The sequence below is a fragment of the Capsicum annuum genome, chromosome 5, assembly GCF_002878395.1.
Source record: "Capsicum annuum cultivar UCD-10X-F1 chromosome 5, UCD10Xv1.1, whole genome shotgun sequence".
Taxonomy (NCBI): Eukaryota; Viridiplantae; Streptophyta; class Magnoliopsida; order Solanales; family Solanaceae; genus Capsicum; species Capsicum annuum.
Genome location: NC_061115.1, coordinates 1,321,188 through 1,341,426, shown reverse-complemented (window position 1 = coordinate 1,341,426; position 20,239 = coordinate 1,321,188). Strand labels below are relative to the sequence as shown.

At 33.4% G+C, this 20,239-nt stretch overlaps 1 protein-coding gene across 3 annotated transcripts; it reads right to left on the bottom strand.

Moving 5' to 3' along the window:
- Positions 1-659: 659 nt before the first annotated feature.
- On the bottom strand, positions 660-13,508 carry LOC107870058 (beta-glucosidase BoGH3B). 3 transcript variants are annotated; one of them, XM_016716454.2, is made up of 10 exons: positions 13,363-13,508; positions 11,389-11,626; positions 10,031-10,235; positions 8,740-8,830; positions 7,644-7,789; positions 4,487-4,730; positions 2,810-2,914; positions 2,339-2,521; positions 1,945-2,146; positions 660-1,324 (listed from the first exon to the last, which is right to left on the bottom strand). In XM_016716454.2, the coding sequence occupies exons 2-10, from the start codon at positions 11,618-11,620 to the stop codon at positions 840-842; spliced, it is 1,893 nt and encodes a 630-aa protein (XP_016571940.2). In that variant the 5' UTR covers positions 11,621-11,626; positions 13,363-13,508; the 3' UTR covers positions 660-839. The 3 variants fall into 3 exon arrangements, with proteins under 3 accessions (XP_016571940.2, XP_047268332.1, XP_047268331.1); XM_047412376.1 differs by lacking the exon at positions 13,363-13,508 and adding an exon at positions 12,847-13,136; XM_047412375.1 differs by lacking the exon at positions 13,363-13,508 and adding an exon at positions 12,337-12,392.
- Positions 13,509-20,239: the final 6,731 nt, after the last annotated feature.

Sequence of the window (20,239 nt, the reverse complement as noted above, 5' to 3'; positions counted from 1 at the left end):
TACACTGACTATATACAAGAAGATGAAACCACATTACTTATAAGTTATATCAAACTTACAATTTATAGTTAGTACTCAAAGTTCAGTTACTACAAACTTGACCTAAAGAAAAGGCAAAAGTAGAAAGCAGATAGTGTTATCACCATAATCTGCAATACCTTGGTGTCCGGATTCGCTTGTGCGCACCTAGACTATTTCATCGAGTATTTGCCACCGCGTATTAGCATAGGGAGCGAGAAAACCACATTGTATATTTTTCAAAAAAAGATGTTCAACCGACCACCTATCGGCAACTATAGCTCCATTTGTTTGATTGTATTTTTAAGGGAAAATGCTCTATTACCACCTTGAACTATACACGAAAAGGCCGAAACACACCCGAACTTTAGAAGGGTTTTATTACCCTCTGAACTAATTAAAACCGTATTTTTTACAACCTTAGTGCCTACGTGGCACACACGTGTGCCTACGTGGACCCTGCAGTGTGTTGTACCACGTATGTGTCACGTAGGCACTAAAGTTGTCAAAAATACGGTTTTAATTAGTCCAGCCGTCTAAAGTTCGGGTGTGTCTCGACCTTTTCACGTATAGTTCAAGGTGGTAATAGAGTATTTTCTCTATTTTTAAAGATACAAAAATGACAAAAAGATATTGAGACATAACCAAAAAAGAGTTCCATTTCCATTACTCCACTTGTCAAAGTTTCTGACAACAATGCCTCTTTTACATGGTCAATCTTTGCACTAAACTCAGATCATAAATTGGTAACATGTTGTATGTTTGAACCTCTTGGTTGAGTGTGTGTGTGTATGTGTGTGTGAAAATAGTTTTTTTCATTATTAGGCCTTGACAGGTTCTGTGGTGAGTCCAAATCCAAAAGGGAACAAAGGGTTATAATGTGAGTCACCAACATTCATAGGTAGTTGATCAACAGTCTTGAACCAAGTCCTTGCTAGTTTTCCAGTGAAACCGTAGTCGCCGAACAGTACATCAGCTACACCTTGTCCTTCTGTTCCTGGTAGCCAAGCTGCTACAAGTGCATCTATTTGAGCTAGGTATGGCTGGATCACGACCGGCCGGCCCGTGACAAGCACGACGACACATTTCACCGAGGCACAAACCGTGGTCATGATGTCTGGACCGGGCGCTGGGATTGTCAAGTTTAGGCTGTCACCTGAACCTTCCGCATATGGCGTCTCTCCCACTACAACAATCGCGTAGGAGAAGTTGTTGGACTTGACGAATTCGCTATCCGGATTTTCCTTATACACAACCTTTGTTTCTGGATCAACTGTGCTCTCTATGGCTGAGAGGATTGTAGTACCTGTCAAAAAAGAAGTTGCTAATTGATCAATCTACAACATTGTTGTACTCTTTTTTAGGTAGTTTTGTCAAAGGGCCTCTCTACTTCGGGGGTCTATTGGAAACAACCTCTCTACTTCTTCGGAGGTAGCGGTATGGACTGCGTACATTTTACCCTCCCCAGACTCTACTTTGTGGGAATACACTGAATTTTTTGTTGCTGTTTGTCAAAGGGCATGTCTGGTCAAATCAATAAACGGTTCATGACTCAACAAAATCCATAAATCGAGTTAAGGTGGATTAAGCGATGGATTATAAGTCAACTCGTCCAAGCTCAAGTTAGGAACAATCGAACGAATTATACCTTAGGAGGTCGAATGGGTGGGCTAAATCGAGTTTGAGTTGGTTAAAATGAGCTGGGCTAATAATCAAAGATAAACCACCAAAAGCGTGGTTGAGTCAAAATAGGTTAAATAATAGGTCATAGCCTGACTCGTCCAACTCAAGTTCGGACATATAAGGTGAGGGCTATGTTGCTTGGACTCTCCGAAAATGATGTTGTGCCTAGGTCGGATCCTCAAAAATAGCATGAATTTTGGAGGATCAGACACATACTTGTAGGTCGAGGGATAAGAAATGTACCGATTGTTATGTTTCCGCTAAGTCCTTGCCATGTAATGGTCCATCCACCACATTGGTAGCCCATATTGTTAGCATGGGTTCCTGCAACTAATATACTTGTTGCTTTTTTCGGAAGTGGCAAAACCGGCTCATCTGCATTCGCGCCATTCTTTAACAAAACAAGCGACCGCCTTACTGCTTCTCTTGCCAATTCTCTATGTTCCTGCAATATCGCAACACAACACAGACGAATTCAAGATTTCATAACGTGTTATCTCATTTGCCCTTCTAAACGTCAAAGAATTTGGACAGGTGAAGTCCACCGCGTTATGTTGGAGCTCCGTTAATGGCAATGACAAATACAAGACAATTTGGTAAGGACGAGAGTATGAACGTACAGAAAAATTGAACTCACCGGGCTTCCAAGATGTTTCGTCAAACTATAATCAGCAAGAGGGTTCTCGAAAAGTCCCATTTGGAACTTGACTCTGAGAATTCTCTTGACAGCATCCTCGATTCGAGTCATTGAAACAAAGTTGTTGTTCACTAAATATGTTAAACCATCAATGAATTCTGTATAGTTATAAGGCAACATAACCTGCAAATAGATAACAAAGAAAACAGCAAGAATTAGCTCTATATACAACAACAACAACATACCAGGTGTTTTCCAATAAAGTGGGGGTCTGGGGAGGGTAAAGTGGATGCAGTCCATACCACTACTTCAGATAAAGTAGAGAGGTTGTTTCCGATAGACCCCCAGCTAAGGACAGATAATAGTACAACCGCAAAAAACATAAAAATAAACAACAAAACGGGAAGGAATTAGCTCTTTATGTGTCAAGTAAATCGAGTCGCAACTCGTTGTTGATGTTTAGTGACTAACCATGTCAATGCCAGCATTGACACCTTCAAGAATGGAATATGTATAGTTTGTATGCCAAGGATAAGTAAGCTTGTCAATACCTGCCCAATCTGAAATAACAAACCCCTGCAGCAAATTCCAAAGACATCAACAAAGTTAGTTTAAAGTCCCCATCTTGTTGCATCCTGTGTTGCTCGATCGTCCAAGAATGTCGTATGTGTTTTTGAAGGATCCGAGGGGTTGACTTCTCGGCCACTCAACGAATACTTATTATATCAGAAGTATTAGTTGAGTGAAGAGTAAAGCATCTCGTACCCTCCTAAACTATGACCAAATTTGGTACGACACACTCCAACTTCACGGGGGCCCTATCACCCCCGAACTAAATATTAGTGTATTTTTTTCATCCTTTTTAGCTGACGTGGCACCATTTGTCAACCTTTTCAGCTAACGTGGCTCCTTTGACGTGAGCTCCATTTTATGTAATAAAGATGTCACGTCAGCACAAAAGGGTGATAAAAATATGCTAAAATTGAGTTTAGGGGTGGCAATAGGACGCTTGTGAAGTTGGAGTGTGTCGTAGAAACTTTGGCCATAGTTCGTGGGGTACTGGATGCTTATCTCGTTGAGTGACTATTTGAGAAATCAACTCAGGATTCGAGCAACGCAGGTTGCATCTAATCAACAGTACTATAGTTCACATATTAATGAAATCCTCATTTTGTTGCATCCTATGTTGCTTCAGATCCTCCAAAAATATCGTCGCAGAAATGTTAAAAAGGGCAGCCCGGTCCACTAAAGCTCCTGCTATGCACAGGGTCCGGGAAAGGCGCCACCACAAGGGTGTACAGTCGCAGAAACGTTGAACTTCCAAAATAAACGCGTCCTTGGAGAAGCCAAGCAACATAGGTTGCATCTATTATAACACTACAAATTCACCAATTAATTGGAATCCCTATCTTGTTGCATCTTATGTTGCTCGGATCCTCCAAAAAAAGTCAGTCGCACCCTTGTCAACATTTTTGAGTGAGCCGAGCAACATAGGTTGCATATGTTCAACGCCACAATTCATATATTTATTGAAATTCGCATATTGTCAATCTATGTTGCTCGGATCATCCAAAAACACCATCACAACATGTCAAATGTTTCAATGCGAACAACATTTTTGGAGGATCCGAGCAACATATGCTATCTATCAAACAATAGAAATGTGCTAGGGATCCTCCAAAAGTTATCCTACAAAAGTGTGACTGCATTTTGGAGGATCCAAGCAACATAGAGTACATCGATTGTACGCCATAATGCTGCTCGGATTCTCCAACAACGTTGCCACACTGTGTCAAGATCCTCCAAAACTGATACTACATTTTTTAAGAATCCGACACGGCTGCAACAACATAATTAGAGGATCCAAGCAACATAGGGCACATCTCCAACAATGCTGACGCACTGTGTCGAATCCTCCAAAAACTGATACATTTTTCAAGAATCCGACACGGCCGAAACAACATAGTTAGAGGATCCAAGCAACATAGGGAACATCTCCAACAACGTTGACGCACTGTGTCGAATCCTCCAAAACTGATACTACATTTTTCAAGAATCCAACACGGCTGCAACAACATAATTAGAATATCCAAGCAACACATGTTACAACTATTGAACACTAAAAATCCCACCAAAACAACAACTTACTCTGAATCTAAGTGTGCCTTTAAGAAAACCAGTAACCAATTCTTTATTTCCATGCATTCTGACCCCATTCCAACTTGAATAAGAAACCATAACAGTAGCAACACCTTTGATGATTGAACTATAGTAACCTGCCATATGTATACTAAGCAAACCATGTCTATCAATAATTGTGTTGTTTTCATTGATTCCTTTTACTGTTCCACCATCTCCTACATAATGCTTAGCACAAGCAGTCACCTTTTCCCTACAAACCAAACACAACGAAGAAGTCAGAAATTTCGTTAAACGTGTTCCAGTTTTAGTATAAGGGCAGCCCGGTGCACTAAAGCTCCCGCTATACGCAGAGTCCGGGGAAAGGTCCCACCACGAGGGTGTATTGTAAGTAGTCTTATCTTGCATTTCTGCCAGAGGCGCTTGAAACCGTGCGACCTCCAGGTCACATGGCAACAATTTTACCAGTTAAGCCATACGTTCTAGTTTTAGTATAAAGGCAGACCGATGCACTAAAGTTTCCGCTATGCGCAGAGTCTGGGGAAGGACCCCACCACAAGGGTGTATTGTAAGCAGCCTTACCTTGCATTTCTGCTGGAGGCTGTTTCCATGGCTTGAAACCGTGTGACTTCCTGATCACATGGCAGCAACTTTACCAGCTACGCCATGCGTTCCAATTTTAGTATACAATTTTAGTATACGTGTATAAAACTCATTTTTTGAGTACTTATATATACAATATAAATTTTTGATGAAGGGTGTTCAACTAAACGTCAGCCTTATCTTGCATTTCTGCCAGAGACTATTTCCAAGGCTTGAACAGTGACCTCCTAGTCACATGGCAATAACTTTACCAGTTATGTCATGCGTTTCAGTTTTAGTATATGTGTATAAAACGCATTTTTTGAGTGCTTATATATACAGTATAATTTTCTGATGAAGGGTGTTCAACTAAATGTCCTTCACTTTATGTGGCTACGCTACCGCCCTAATGATTTCTATGAAGTTTCAGTTATACACAAATTTTTTCGGATGATCATAAACGAATCCAGAATTTAAATTTTATGAAATCGATATTTAAGGTTCTTACTTGTTACGATTGAACATGTTGCACTTCTTCATAGGAAGTGCCTGATACGATTCGTGTCACTCACAACGTGACACGTGTCATAACCTATAAAAAGACACATAAAAACACAATACACACACAACACCTACATTGTACAATAATAATTCCACAAGTGAAATCTAGCGAGGTAAGATGTACGCAAATTTCACCTATATCCTTTATTTAAATAAGTGTTATCAAGATTATAAATATATATATATATTGAAGAATAATGTCTTAGGTAGAAATTTTGTGTTTTTGATATTACACATCACCACTTTCTCTTTCTTTCTTTTTTATTTTTATTTTTTTGGTTGATTTCTAATAAGTGGAAAAGTGGTCCATGTGAAGTTCATGGCATGCTATGTAAGCCCAAAAAATAAAGATGTCTTTGTGTCACAATTCAAATGGACCAAAAAAAATGAATTTTTGTACCTTAGTTTGTTTCACAATTCTTGGCTTTTTCTTATTGGCTTTATTTCATAATCACATGTATCAAGAAAATCTTATCCTATATACCAAATAATTCCAAATCACATGTCTAACTTATTAATCAATTATCCCACTTTTTTCCAACTTTCTGAAAAACAATCATGCACACTCACATGATTTTTTCCAGTAAAAAAAAAAAAAGTATAACAACTTCTATCGTTAAACAATAAAAATTTATATTTCATTAATTTTATTTAATCATATACTAAAAATAAATTATCAAAAAAAATCTTGTTTGGTATAAATTATTTATCGATAAATCAGCAATGAATATCGTAGCTAATTCTATTTATTTTTTATGATGAAGTTATTTTTAGCTTCGTCGATGATAACTTTGCTTATAATATTGTTTCAAACTAGAATAAAAGAGGAGAGTTCGATAGGTGACAGTAAAAAGTAGAATTAGAGGACATCTTTCGACAGAAAATTATATTATAATGAATTCCAAAATATGAATATCAGAAAAAATATAAGAGTGAGAATTTAGACGGTCTTACGTGTTGATAAATCTTAAAAAAAAATTAAAAGAATAAATAAAAAATAAAAAATCTCCACCTACTTTCCACTATAGGAAAAAAAATTAATGACAGAGAAATCCATTTAAGTCAAAAGAAAAGGCTGTCTTAATCAATAATTATTGTATGCATGTGACTTTCAGAAAAATCATTGAATTCAATTTATATACTTTTATGAAAATCCATGTGAATTATAACAAAATATCTTTTGTGATCAAATCTACATCATGATTTATAAAATTCAATAATTAAATAATAGCACACACTATTTGACTAAAAGTGAATTATTTTTGTTTGTTTTAATTACATATAATTTCAGCATTAATCACCAAAGATTACGATGGAGTAGTAAGTATTTCTTTATTTTTAATTAACAGTCTTTGATTCGTGTTCTGCATATAAAGTCGTCTTTGATAAAAAATATTTTATCCCTCGAAATGAAATTTTCTGACATGAATCTTGATTAGTCGAATTCTAAAATGGACATTGACCACTTAGTAAAAGATCATGAAATATATACTAACTAAAAATATTTAAGACTTTTTAACTTAATTCTATACATTTATAGGACAGTTAGGTGCACCAGCTTGGTGCACTAAAATTTTCCCTGCAAAGTCTGTATGTATAGGACAGTTCGGTGCACTATTACACTAATAGCATAAATTTTTAAGTAAATCATCTAGTACCTCTGAATTATGATCAAATTTTCTACGGTACACTTCAACTTTATGGGGTCCTATTACTCTAAACTAAATTTTAGCGTATTTTTGTCATCCCTTTTAGCTAACATGACGCCTTTTATCAGCCTTATTAGCTGACGTGACACATTTGACGTGAGCCCTATTTATGTGATAAAGACGTTACGTCAGCACAAAAAGATAACAAAAATATGCTACAATTGAGTTCAGGGGTAATAGAACCCCTATGAAATTGGAGCGTGTCGTAGCAACTTTGATTATAGTTCGAAGGGATACTAATTAAATCTCTAAATTTTTTATTATACTGTCAGTGCATATAAATTAAATTTCGAAAGGGAATAATAAGAACTTACTTGTTAGCAACAAAAGGGACTCCTAATCTACCATTAGAAGGAATATCTCCTTGTAAACCAGGTACCATTTCAGTCATTGATCTAACAATATTTGGATCTTCACTATAACTTTCACAACATCTTCCCCATCTTGGATCTCTGCAAACCTGATAAAAAAAAAATAAAAAATTAATACCATATAAAATAAAGAGAAAAAGATTCGAAATATACGTCTAAACTTTGGCGTAATTTGTTGTAACACGCCTCAACTTTGCAGAAGTCCTATGACCCTTATAGATTATTTTTTACCATATTTCTGTGACATATATTTGCCAGCTAGACCACTGCGTGAACACACGCACGCTGAGCGCGCGTGAGGGTCTGAAGTGGTCCAGTTAAGCAAATATATGCTACAGAAAATATGGTAAAAAATAATCTATAAAGGTCATAGGACCTCCGCAAAGTTGAAGTGTGATATAAATTTCGCTGAAGTTTTAGCTATATTTCGGATCTTTCTTCCTAAAATAAAATAAAAGTTATATACATTGACGATGTAAATGTTTTTTTATAATATTGTTAGCTTGCTTTAATTTGATATTTCTCGAACTCTTCAAGAATATTGATGAGTACATATCGAACGTTCCAAAAGTTGTGTATTTTTTGAGGATCTGACACGAGTTTGACAGCATTTTGGAGCGTGTGGTACTCGTTTTAGAATCCAACTAATCTACATTTGCAAAAGATGTCCCCATTTTAATGGTAAAGCGTTCTTACCAAAGACGACTTTATTCACAGGACTCAACCTCGAGATATCTGGTTAAAATGAAGGGGTATTTACCAGCTCACTACAACCTAAGTTGGGCGGACTCTTCATTTTCGATGCCGCACCCGTGTCAGATTCTCCAAAAATATACTAGTTTAGATAAATCTAACACGCACTTTTGATATTATTGAAGAGTCCGAGCAACATTGAATATAACTTTATGCAGCAAAAACTACTAGTTTTTTTCTAAGATCTTTTTCTTTTACCGCACTCGTGTTAGATTTTTCAAAAATATGGTCAGATATGTATCTGGCGATATTTTTAAAGAATCTGAGAAATGTAAACATTAATTACCGCAAGACAAGGTGCAAAAACATATGGAATTCCAGTTGCTCTAGCTTCTAATGCTGTTGCAGCTCCAATTTTCTTGATCAATTGAGGATCCCTATTAATCAATAAAAAAAAAATTTAGTATATCAAATTTAGTATAATAAAAAAAAACTAATTAATTTATGAATAAAATAGAAAAGAGCAATTTGATGCATGAAACATTTCACGTTAACTACAGACAACTAAAATAATATGTTTATTGAGTTTTGGATAATAGAAAAAGGATGCAAATACAAGGTGTCGATCAACGCTACTGAGTGAGATAAGCATCCAGTACCCCTTCGAATTATGGCTAAAGTTTCTACGATATACTCCAACTTCACATGAGTACTATTATCCTTGAACTCAATTTTAGCATATTTTTGTCACTCTTTTCTACTGACGTGGCACCTTTATTACATAAAAATAGGGCCCACATTAAAGGTGTCATGTCAGCTAAAAAGGATGACAAAAATATATTAAAATTGAGCTCAGGGGTGATAGAGTGTGACGTAGCAAATTTGGTCATAGTTCGAGGGTACTAGATGCTTTACTCCTACTGATTTCTGCTGAACCCGTAAGCAAAACTAGAGCTTCTCCCCTAGCGCTCGCACAAGATTTGTGGAAGGACCACATCCCCAAGGGTTATAATGTCGACAGTCTACCCTAATGCAAGCATCAGTGGCTAACTACACGACTCGAAAACCGTGACCTTTTTTTTACCCCTCCCTAGGAGTTCCCCTACTTTGCTCTTTTGCGACTCGAACCCACAACCTCAAAGTTCTCCCTTAGCGTTTCACACAGGATTCGTGGAAGGGACACATTGCCAAGGGTTATAACGTCAACAGTCTACCCTGACGCAAGCCTCAGTAACTAACTACACGACTCGAAAAGCGTGACCTTTTTTAACCCCTCCCTACGAGTTCCCCTACTTTGTACCCTGGATGACTCAGACCCACAACCTCAAAGTTGGAGATAAAAGGTGCTTACCAACACCATTTCTTGTCACGAAAACCAATTATCGGTCAGGCGATGTAGACAACTTTACTGTTACGTCAAGACCAGAGGCGGAGCTAGCCTAGTAATAAGGGGTTCGTCTGAACCTCCTTCGACGGAAAATTATATCATTAATATATATGATTTTATGTATATATTGTAGATGTTTAACCCCCTTCGGTGAATTTTTTTCTTCAAATTTTGAACCCCTCAACAAAAATTCTGACTCCACTTCTGTTCGAGACGATTTATGATTAGAAAAATAGCGTTTTCAATTTACCTGGTTACTCCAAGAGCAACATTGTGAGGGAAAATGGTGGCCTTATAGACATTATTGTTGCCATGAACAGCATCAATTCCATAAATCATAGGTATTCCAAGACGTGTTGATAATGAACCTTTTTGAAAACCATTTATCATATCAATCCAATCTTCTGCTGTTGCTTCTTTCTTAGGTACACTTCCTCCACCACTCAACACACTCCCTGCTCATTCAAAAAAAAAAACCCAAAACAAAGACGGATTCAGGATTTAGAGTCAGTAGATTTCGTAACAGACATGTTTATCGTAGGTACATAGGTGAATCCACATAGTAAAATATTGAAAAATGGCCACATATGTGTACTGTGACGGATTCAGAATTTAGAGTTAGTGGATTTCTGTAGAGAACTCACATTTATCAAAGGGGTTCGAGTCTGTTTTGTCAAAAAATTATGGTGTGTATATAAGTGAACTCGCATAACAAATATTGATACTATGGTCATTTCTGTGTACAGTGACGAATTCAGGATTTAGAATAAGCAGATTCAAACCTCACACAACAAAATACTACTATAAAAAAAAATTGATACGTCTGTATGTTTACACTAGGGGCGGAACTACAGTATCAAACGAACTCGATAGCTTCTGCTTAGACTCTGTATCTGTAACGTAAAAATATTCAATTGCGAATCCAACAACTAAAACAAGCTATGAATTTAGTGACAAGTCCACAAAAACTCCAAATCATGCATCTAATGTACATTGGCGGATTCAGAATTTAGAATCAGCGGGTCTAACTGAACCCGACCCCGCCATTTTCTCTAGTTGACAAAGCCTCATTTATCAAAAAGGGGTTCAACGGAATCCCTTTCGTCAGAAAATCATACTGTATATAATAAACGAACTCACATAGCAAAATACTAAAAAAAAAAAACACTTTTGTCTGTTTTTCAGTGACGGATTCAGAATTTAGAACCACTGGATTCAACTTGACCCACTGTCATGTCTAGTCCATCACTGTCTAAAATATGATGACGGATTCAGAATTTAGAATCAGTGCCTTTGCCTCTAGTTGACAAAACCTCATTTATCAAAAAGGGATTCAACGAATTCTTTCATCAGAAAATCATATTGTATATAAGAAATGATCTCACACAAACAGACACTTTTGTTTGTTTTTCCGTGATGGATTCAGAATTTAGAACCAGTGGATCCTACTTGACCTACTGTCATGTCTAGTCAAGAATATCATATTGTATATATAAGTGAACTCACAAAAAAGAAACCTAAAAATACAGTGACTGATTCAGAATTTAGAACCAACGGGACCCATTGTCACGTCTAGTCTAAATCTGTCACTATATTTTTTTATTTTACCTATATAATACTTCTTCAACACATCTGGAGTTGCTTTAGTACGATCAATTTGTATCATTTGCCCAATTTTTTCCTCCAAAGTCATTCTTTTCATTAAATCTTTGATTCTTTTGTTTAAGGGCTTGTTTGGATCTTTGTATATAATGTATTCTTCTTCTGCTGCTGCTTTTACAGATAATAATATCATCCAACAACATAAAAATAGAATATTTCCCGTTTTTCTCTTCTGCATTTTTCCCTTCAAGAAAAAAAAACAAAATTAGCAAAAAAAAAAAATGAAAATTCATATAGAACAAAAAATAAACAACAATAATAACTTACTCAGTGTAATAGGGTTTCGGGGGTGTAAACGTATGCAGACCTTAGACTGTTTTTAATAGACCGTCGACTCAATAAAAAGCACATAGAACCAAAACAACAACAACATATCCGGTATAATGATACAAGCAGAGGCAGAGCCAGCCTAGTAATAGCGGGTTCGTTCAAACATCCTTCGACGGGAATGATTTATATGTATATATTGTAGATGTTGAACCCTCCTTCGGTTAATTTTTCTTCAGATTTTGAACCCTAAGCAGAAAACTCGGCTCTGCCTCTGCGTATGAGTGGAATATGAAGAGGGTAGTGAGTACGAGTACGTACACATTACCCTTACCTTGAGAGGTAGAAAGACTATTTCTAATAGACTCTCGACTCAATAAAAAACACATAGAACCAAAACAACAACAACAACAAATCCAGTATAATCACAAGTGGCGTATGAAGAGCGCAGACAGTGCGAATACGTAGACATTACCCTTACCTTGAGAAGCAGAAAGACTGTTTCTAACAGGCCCTCGACTCAATAAAAAACACATACAACCAAAACAACAACAACATATCCAGTATAATCGCACAAGTGGAGTATGGAGAGAGCAGAAAGTACGAGTATGTAAACATTACCCCTACCTTGAGAAGTACAAAGACTGTTTCTAATAGACCCTCGACTCAGGGGCGGCTCAAGTAATTCGGAATTTAAGAAAAAGTAAATATATTTTTTTTTATAATATAAAGTTTATATTTTAGATTTTGAGATGCAAAGTTGTTAATATTTTTTTATAGTCGATTTTTTCTAATAATTTTTTTTCATTAATATGACTAATGCATTTAATCTTTCTTATGACATAGCACTTTAAAGTTTAAATACATTAAATTTCTAATAATTCTTTACTTCTATATAAGAAGATTATTTTTTCTACGAATAGTATTTAATAATTTTTTTCATAGAAAACCTATAATCTATTATTATAAAAAAAAAAAAAAAAAAAATGAGGCCCTCAAATTTGGGAGCCTAAGGACATTGCCTATTTCTTAACTATGTAGAGTCGGCCCTGCCTTGACTCAATATTTACACATAAAACCAAAACAACAATAACAGCATATCAGTATAATCGCACAAGTGAAGTACATAGATATTACCCTTATCTTGAGAAGTAAAAAGACTTTTTCTCATAAACCGTCAGCTCAAGAAAAAACAGATGTATAGTACATAGACATTATCCCTACCTCGAGGTGTCTATTTTTAGAAGAAATGCTAATAATGGAAATATACAAGAAAAAAAAAGAGATACTTAGTATCTTGATAGAATTATGGAGTTTACAAATATGAATGCATCATATTATGCATAACTAATATTTTAAGTTTACGAGTTTTGAATTTTAGAAAAAACAGTCTACTATATTACGAATAACAACAACAACATATTCAGACTTCAGTGTAATACCACGAGTGAGGTCTAATAATATTTTACCACTACCTTTGTAAAATAAAAAAGTTACTTCCGATAGACCCTCGACTTGAAATAAATTATATTAAAAATACTGAATTCAGAAAATTACTCAGTTTTTTTTTTTCTATTTTCAGCAAAAGAAATGCTAATAAATGGAAATATAGAAGAAAAAAGATTGAATATTTGATGGAATTTTGAAACTTACAGGAAAAAAAATGCAGAAGTCCAGAAAGCTTTTTTTCTTTTTCTGATTGATTCTCTGAAGATATAATTATTATGATGTGTTTAATTAGGTGGAGGGAAGTTTTCTTTGTATAGTGTTTAATAGCATGGAAGGTATATATATAGTGAGAAAAGATATGAATAGCAAACTACTTTATATTCCGTCCATCTCATTTTAGTTGGTGAATCTTATTAAAAATAAATATTTTATATTAATTGATTATTGAGAAAATGTTGTGTTATCACCTTGAACTATACGCGAAAAGGCTGACACACATCCTATTACCCCTGAACTAATTGAAATCATATTTTTGACAACCTTAATGCCTACGTGGCACAACACACTGAAAGGTTCCACGTAGACACACGTGTGTGCCACCTATGCACTAAGGTTGTCAGAAATATGATTTTAATTAGTCAGGGGTAATAGAACCCTCGTAAAGTTTGAGTGTGTCTCAACCTTTTCGCGTATAGTTCAAGGTGGAATAGAGCATTTTTCTTTGATTAGTTACTAAATCAGTATAGAATAATTATTTTTTTTTCATTTTATCCTTATAATTAATATTATATATTATATATGAACAACTATAATTCCAATGACTGTTCTTATGTTCAATAATATCATTAATATGGGTTAAGAGTATAATACTAAAATTTATCGTTCAATTTATTATTTTTTAATAATCGTGTAAAATAAAATGTGCCCAACTAAAATAGGACGGAGGAAATATTATCTGCGTTGTAATTTATGTGATGTAGTTTGGCTCGACACGGAATTAAAAAAGAATAAAATATTTTTAAAACTCATGGTCTAAATCAAGTTATAGATATTTGTGTGATTATAAATAATTTCATTGGTGATAAAATAGATATTTTAAAATCAAATTATTACGGAATGTAAAAATGTATCATTTTTTTTGGACTAACTAAAAAGAAAAATGTGTCGTGTCAGAAAATGAAACTTTTGTCTTTATTTTTTTTCCTTTTTCTTTTTCTTGTTTAGATAATTATTCTTTTTCATTTTTCTAATATTTCTTTTTTGGATGTTTTATGTTACGATTTTATGAAAGAAACTGGTTTACTAACCTAGAAAAGACTTACTTGGTTTATCTATATACCAATATTTTATTAAAAAAAAAAATTGGCTTTGCTAATGCATAAAAAAACAAAGAATATTATTTATTTAAAGTAAAAAATGACAATGAAGTGAATACAAAGTTTAATAACTTTTCATAGGTATTACTTTTCAATAATTTAATTATTTGTTTTATAAGTTTGTTGTATATATTTGTCCATTCTAAAAGGTAAGAATAACTTAATTTAAATTTTTGGTAATTAATTGTCATACCTTTTTCCCAATGTCCTATTATGATATTATTTATTCCTAGTCAAGAGGAGAAGGATATTATTATTTTATTTTGAAGTCCAAAAAAATGACAATGAAGTAAGTACAAAGTTAAAAAATTAAAATATCATATATTATTTTTGGATGTTCGATTTTCAATATTCATTTTAGAGCAGACTAATTTAAGTTTTACGTTGAAAGGTTCTACTTTAGATAGTAAAGCGCTTCATATTACAGATGATTTCATTTTTAAGGCTCGAAGCTAAGACAGCTGCGGTGTGATATTATATGATACGAATTTAACAAGACTCAGAAATTATGGTCTAAACCTTAAATATGTGTCAAAAAAATTACTAAATACGTACATATAATAAACTATAACTCGATAGCATAAATCTGTTGTGGATTCGCACGAAGCGATTATTTTTTGAATTAAATCTAATCTTTTACTCAAAATCTCTATTTATGGACGAAATACTTATCACTCCACTCCTATCAGAAAGAATAAACATATCACATGATATTTTTTTGTGTAGGCCATATATATATGTACTTATATAACTTTTTTTTTTTTTGTATATCTTCAGTTTTAAAGCATGTTAATTTGTCTACATAAATGAAAACAAAAGTTATTAAAAATAAACATCAAATAAATGAAAAGTAAATAACAAGTTGCCTAATTAAATATGTCAAATAAAGCAACTCAATAAATTTCTTTTTTTAAAAAATAAAAAATAAAATATTCTAGTAGACAAAATAATAACCAAACGACGAAATTCATGTGACAAATTGGTTGTTCACAAGAATTTAATGTTTGTTACTTTGAATTTGACCTTTGTTACTATATTTAGTTATATGTACAATTAATGTTTTTATTTTCTATATTTTTTTTTATAATTTTGATGATGTTCAAACTAATTTACGAGCACTTCAATTATCCTACGAAGGTAGGCAGTTGCGCAACTTTCGATTGAAGCTACTTCTGCGAATTGCGACAATATCTGACCTTGGATCAAGGTTCTCACTCGCTTAAGATGTCGATGCGCCACCAGGTTTATCCTTTTCTTACTAGCATGGGGACAAGCAGCTACATTAGCAGCGCATAAACTACGTTCGCCAATCAAGTTTGTTCAGCAGCCATAAGTTTATTAATCTGATCCAAATTGGTACACGTCAATTTCATATCACCAGATCGAAGGAGCCAACAATCACTATGATCTCTTTTTTAGAAAAGAAATGACTTGGTAAGGAACGCTATCCCTAAATGAGTCCCATATAACATAAATTTGAGTTAATCATATTTCAATGTACCTACCGAACACCAGATGAAAAATAAAAAAATATATATATTATATTAATATCTAAAGCAACTTTACACTTGGCCACTATTGAAGTACAAAAGTCATGAGCTTTTGGTCCCCAAGAATTTTCTAGCCTTTAAATTTGCTAGCTGTTATTGGTCCCTACCCACCCCACCCCAACCCAATAGTTTGATAAATCAAAATACCCATTCCCCACATTTATTTCATGTGACGATATTTGATTGAATATGACGTAATTGATATTTGCGTGATTATAAATTATTTCGCAGAGAGTAAAATAAAATTATTGAACTTGAAAATGTTAATGCTATAAGAGCCTTTACAATTATGAGGGATGATGTTTAGGATTCAGGAGCGGACTCAGCCCTTTGGTAGGGGTTCAAACGAACCCGAACTCCTTCGATGAAAAAATATACTATTTATACATGATTAAAATTATTTTTTATGTATCTATAATAGGTGTTGAGCCCCTTCAGCTAGTTTTTCAATACGAATATCATATACTTTAAAAAACAAAAAACAAAAAAAACATGTGAGTTATGAACATTGATACTAGCAATCACTTTGGGCTATGGAGTAGAGCTCAAACAACAAGAAACTTTTTGTTACATTCTCAAATTACTCAAAGTTTTAGGAGAATATTTGATATTTTATTGTTCTCAATTTAATATTATATCAAAGTACAATTGCACTATGCAATTGACAAGATTTACAAACACATAATTTATTTTATATTAGTAATATTTTTAATTATTTTTTAATACAAATTGTCTTCATGTGATGGGACACATGTATACAATCTTTTAGTACTACAACTAAAGGGGAAGGAGTAATGTGATTAGTTTAAGAATATTAATGAGTATATCTAACGAAGAATACATTTTTTCTTTCTAAAGATATATAATTGCTTCAGATATATTTTTTTTTATTTGAATTTGTCAAGATATATAATTAATTTCCTGATACATCCAACGAAGATATATAATTAGTTAAAATTTTGATAATTACTTTATAAGAGTGAGGATTTGTGTAACTATGATAAGTTAAGGTGTATATTTATATTACTTTCCCTATTTTTTGTACTATCATCCAAAGTTTTTTTTTCACTCGATGCTTGATACCCATATTGAGGCTCGATTATATGAATTCACACATTGCAAGATCTATTTCTAAATGGAAGAAAGATAAAAATGACTTGTTATAATAGGTTAAATTACACTTTATGGTATACTAGACATTGAAGGGCCCGTGCTAATATATGTTATTTTTTTAATCTCAATTTATGTTACACAAATATAATTTAGATGATTAATTATTAAAATAATTTTAATTCTTAATTATTGTGATTTATAATACTATTTCTTCTATTTCAATTTTAGTGACACTGATATAATTTCAAAAGTTAACTTATGTGGTAGTAATATAATTTCGATAGTCAATCAAATGTTTTATGTTGACATATCGTTTTATATCTATTTTATGAAATATTATTAATTTTCTAATGCAATCGTAATAATTAATTAGAGGTGATATAATAAAATCACGATTGAAGCAGCAAAGAACTCTTGTCTTAAATGACATATACTAACTAAGTAGAAGTGATATAATGAAATTACTTTAAAAAATACTTGTGAAAAAGGCATAAATAGGCATCATATAAGACATCAAGTCAATTGAAAAAATCAAAAGTTAATTTATTATTTTTTGTCAATTTTATATTTTTATTAAACATTATAATTTTTTAATACTTAAATAACCTATAATAATTAATTTGGGGTAATATAATCAAATTATGATTGAAGCAGATGAAGCAGACAACACAAGTAGGCATGATGATTATTTTATATTTTTATTTAATATTACAAATTTTTAAGTACTTAAATAACTCATAGTAATTAATTAGGATTAATATAGTAAAATTACGATTAAAGCAGTTGAAGCAAGCAACACAAGCAGACATGTCGAAGACGTACCTGCTTATTGACACTTATTATTTTTAGTATTATAGTATAATTTTTAGTATTATATATAGTAATAATAACTCAAATCCTTTAACTTGTTTGAAAGGGTTTCAAGAATGTTTGTACCTAAATGGGCTTGGGCTAACACATTTTGAACCAAGTAGCCACTACTCAAGGCCTTCTTTGACAAAAGCCCAAAATCTAATGGGATGTATTGGACCTCCAAATCCTTGGTGTGGGATGCCCAGTTTATTATCTGTTGTCTATTGTGTTTCGATTATCGCGTTATTTCGTTGTTGTTCTTGTTCTGGCCCCTGTAGGCTTATCACTAGTTTCGTTGTTAGTTGCTATGCTTTCACCGTTGTCAGTCTTGGAGTAACTGATAAAGTTGTTGTCAGCTTTTGGAAACAGTCTTTAGCAAAAATCGAAAGTAAAACTGCATACAATAAACCCTTATGGTTGCGCCAGTTTTGGAGTAACTGATAAAGTTGTTGTCAGCTCTTGGAAACAGTCTCTAGCAAAAATCGAGGGTAAAACTGCGTACAATAAATCCTTATGGTCGGGTCAGTCTTGGAGTAACTGATAAAATTGTTGTCAGCTCTTGAAGACAGTCTTCAGCAAAAATCGAAGGTAAAGCTGCGTACAATAAACCCTTATAGTCGGGCCAGTCTTGGAATACTGATAAAGTTGTTGTCATCTCTTGAAAACAGTCTCTAGCAAAAAGGTAAAGTTGTGTACAATAAACCCTTATGGTCGGACACTTCTTAGAATCCTGCGTATAACAGAAGCTTTAGTGTACTGTTTTTTTTTTAAATTTTTTTACATGTGAAACTTTATCTTCAAATTTTAGTGAGTCTAACTTTTTTTCTTGAGTTCTCAATATCTCAAATATTTTTGTCCAATTTCTTTCAAAATCCACCAAAAGAATTAATACAATTCATTGTTTATATTAAAGGTGAGTTTTATTTATTTATTTATTTTCTTTCAAAAAGACAAATAGTTATGCAAAGCCAGAGGCATAAATTCTGGCGGATTTCAATTCAAAAAGTAACGTTATTATTTAAAGTCAAAAAGCAAGGCTACTTACTTTTGTTTGACGTAAAGTATATAAGAAATAATAATAACAATAATAACAATAATAATAATAATATAAATAAAAAAAAAGTTAGAAATAAATAAAATACATTGAATTTTTTGGCAAATGTTTATAAACATTTGGTGACCTGAGTAGGTTAAAACGTACTCGGTCAAACTCCTATCTTTACGAAATTCATTTCTTCTATTTTCTTCAATTACACCTTACACTTCAGCTGAGTCTGACGAGGCTCAGGTGTGGAGCCTTCCACCGTGAACCGAAACTACTCAAAGGTAGAACACCATATCATCAATCTTGATTTTGCTACGCTCAATAAAAATTTGGAATAGCGGAAATAGTTTCATGTTCCGCTTTTAAAGTCAGTCGTCTGCAGTTCACACTTTACTTTTTCTTGCATAAGTTTTTCAAATTATCTGTTTAAAACACTGAGAGAATAATCATATACTGAGGGTATGTTTATAAGTAATTTACTAATTTTACAAGATTAGAAAACTGGCGGTGAACCGCCGGCGATTGAGATTGAGCGGGACAGATTCCTCCATTATCCCCTTCTTAACCTAAGATTTCTGGTTTGAGTCTTGCGTATGAGTCGCCTTTGGTAGATAGTGATTTACCCTCCATAAAAGGACTTTCAGACACGAATCCGAATTAATCAGACTCCATTATGAATATCGAACACCGAGCGGAAAGCCAAACCAAAATGTAAATACAGAAATATATATAGCAAATGCTGCATCATATCTCATGTTCGAGCTTTGGGCATGTAATCGTCATCTAAAGTAATCGAACTTCAATATAAAAAGATATAACAAATGTTGTAGAGGACTTTATGAAAATGTCACTATATGTATATCATATAGTGTTAAATAGTATTATTGGTTCAGGTGAAAATAATGTTACATCACATCAAATTTATTACTACTTGTCAAAATTGCTAACTGTGGTGAGAAAGGCATATATAGTAATTATCTATGTATAGTTTCTCTTATTAAGTACAATATTCAACCATAATCTTTATGAGTTTTCATGAATATTGGGAATATGTTTAACATGTTTTATTCTGTTGTTAGCAAATCATCTCGTATTGGAATTATCTTCGAGTTGAGAACTACATTAAGGATCGATAGACCCTTTTT

Bases quoted from the DNA above. Each gene is read 5' to 3' on its own strand.
- LOC107870058 (XM_016716454.2), bottom strand. From the start codon at position 11,620: ATGCAGAAGAGAAAAACGGGAAATATTCTATTTTTATGTTGTTGGATG. The intron at 4,731-7,643 runs GTAAGTTCTTAT...TTTGGTTTGTAG, and splicing joins GTCCCTTTTGTTGCTAACAA to GGAAAAGGTGACTGCTTGTG. The intron at 2,522-2,809 runs GTTAGTCACTAA...ATCTATTTGCAG, and splicing joins TCAATGCTGGCATTGACATG to GTTATGTTGCCTTATAACTA.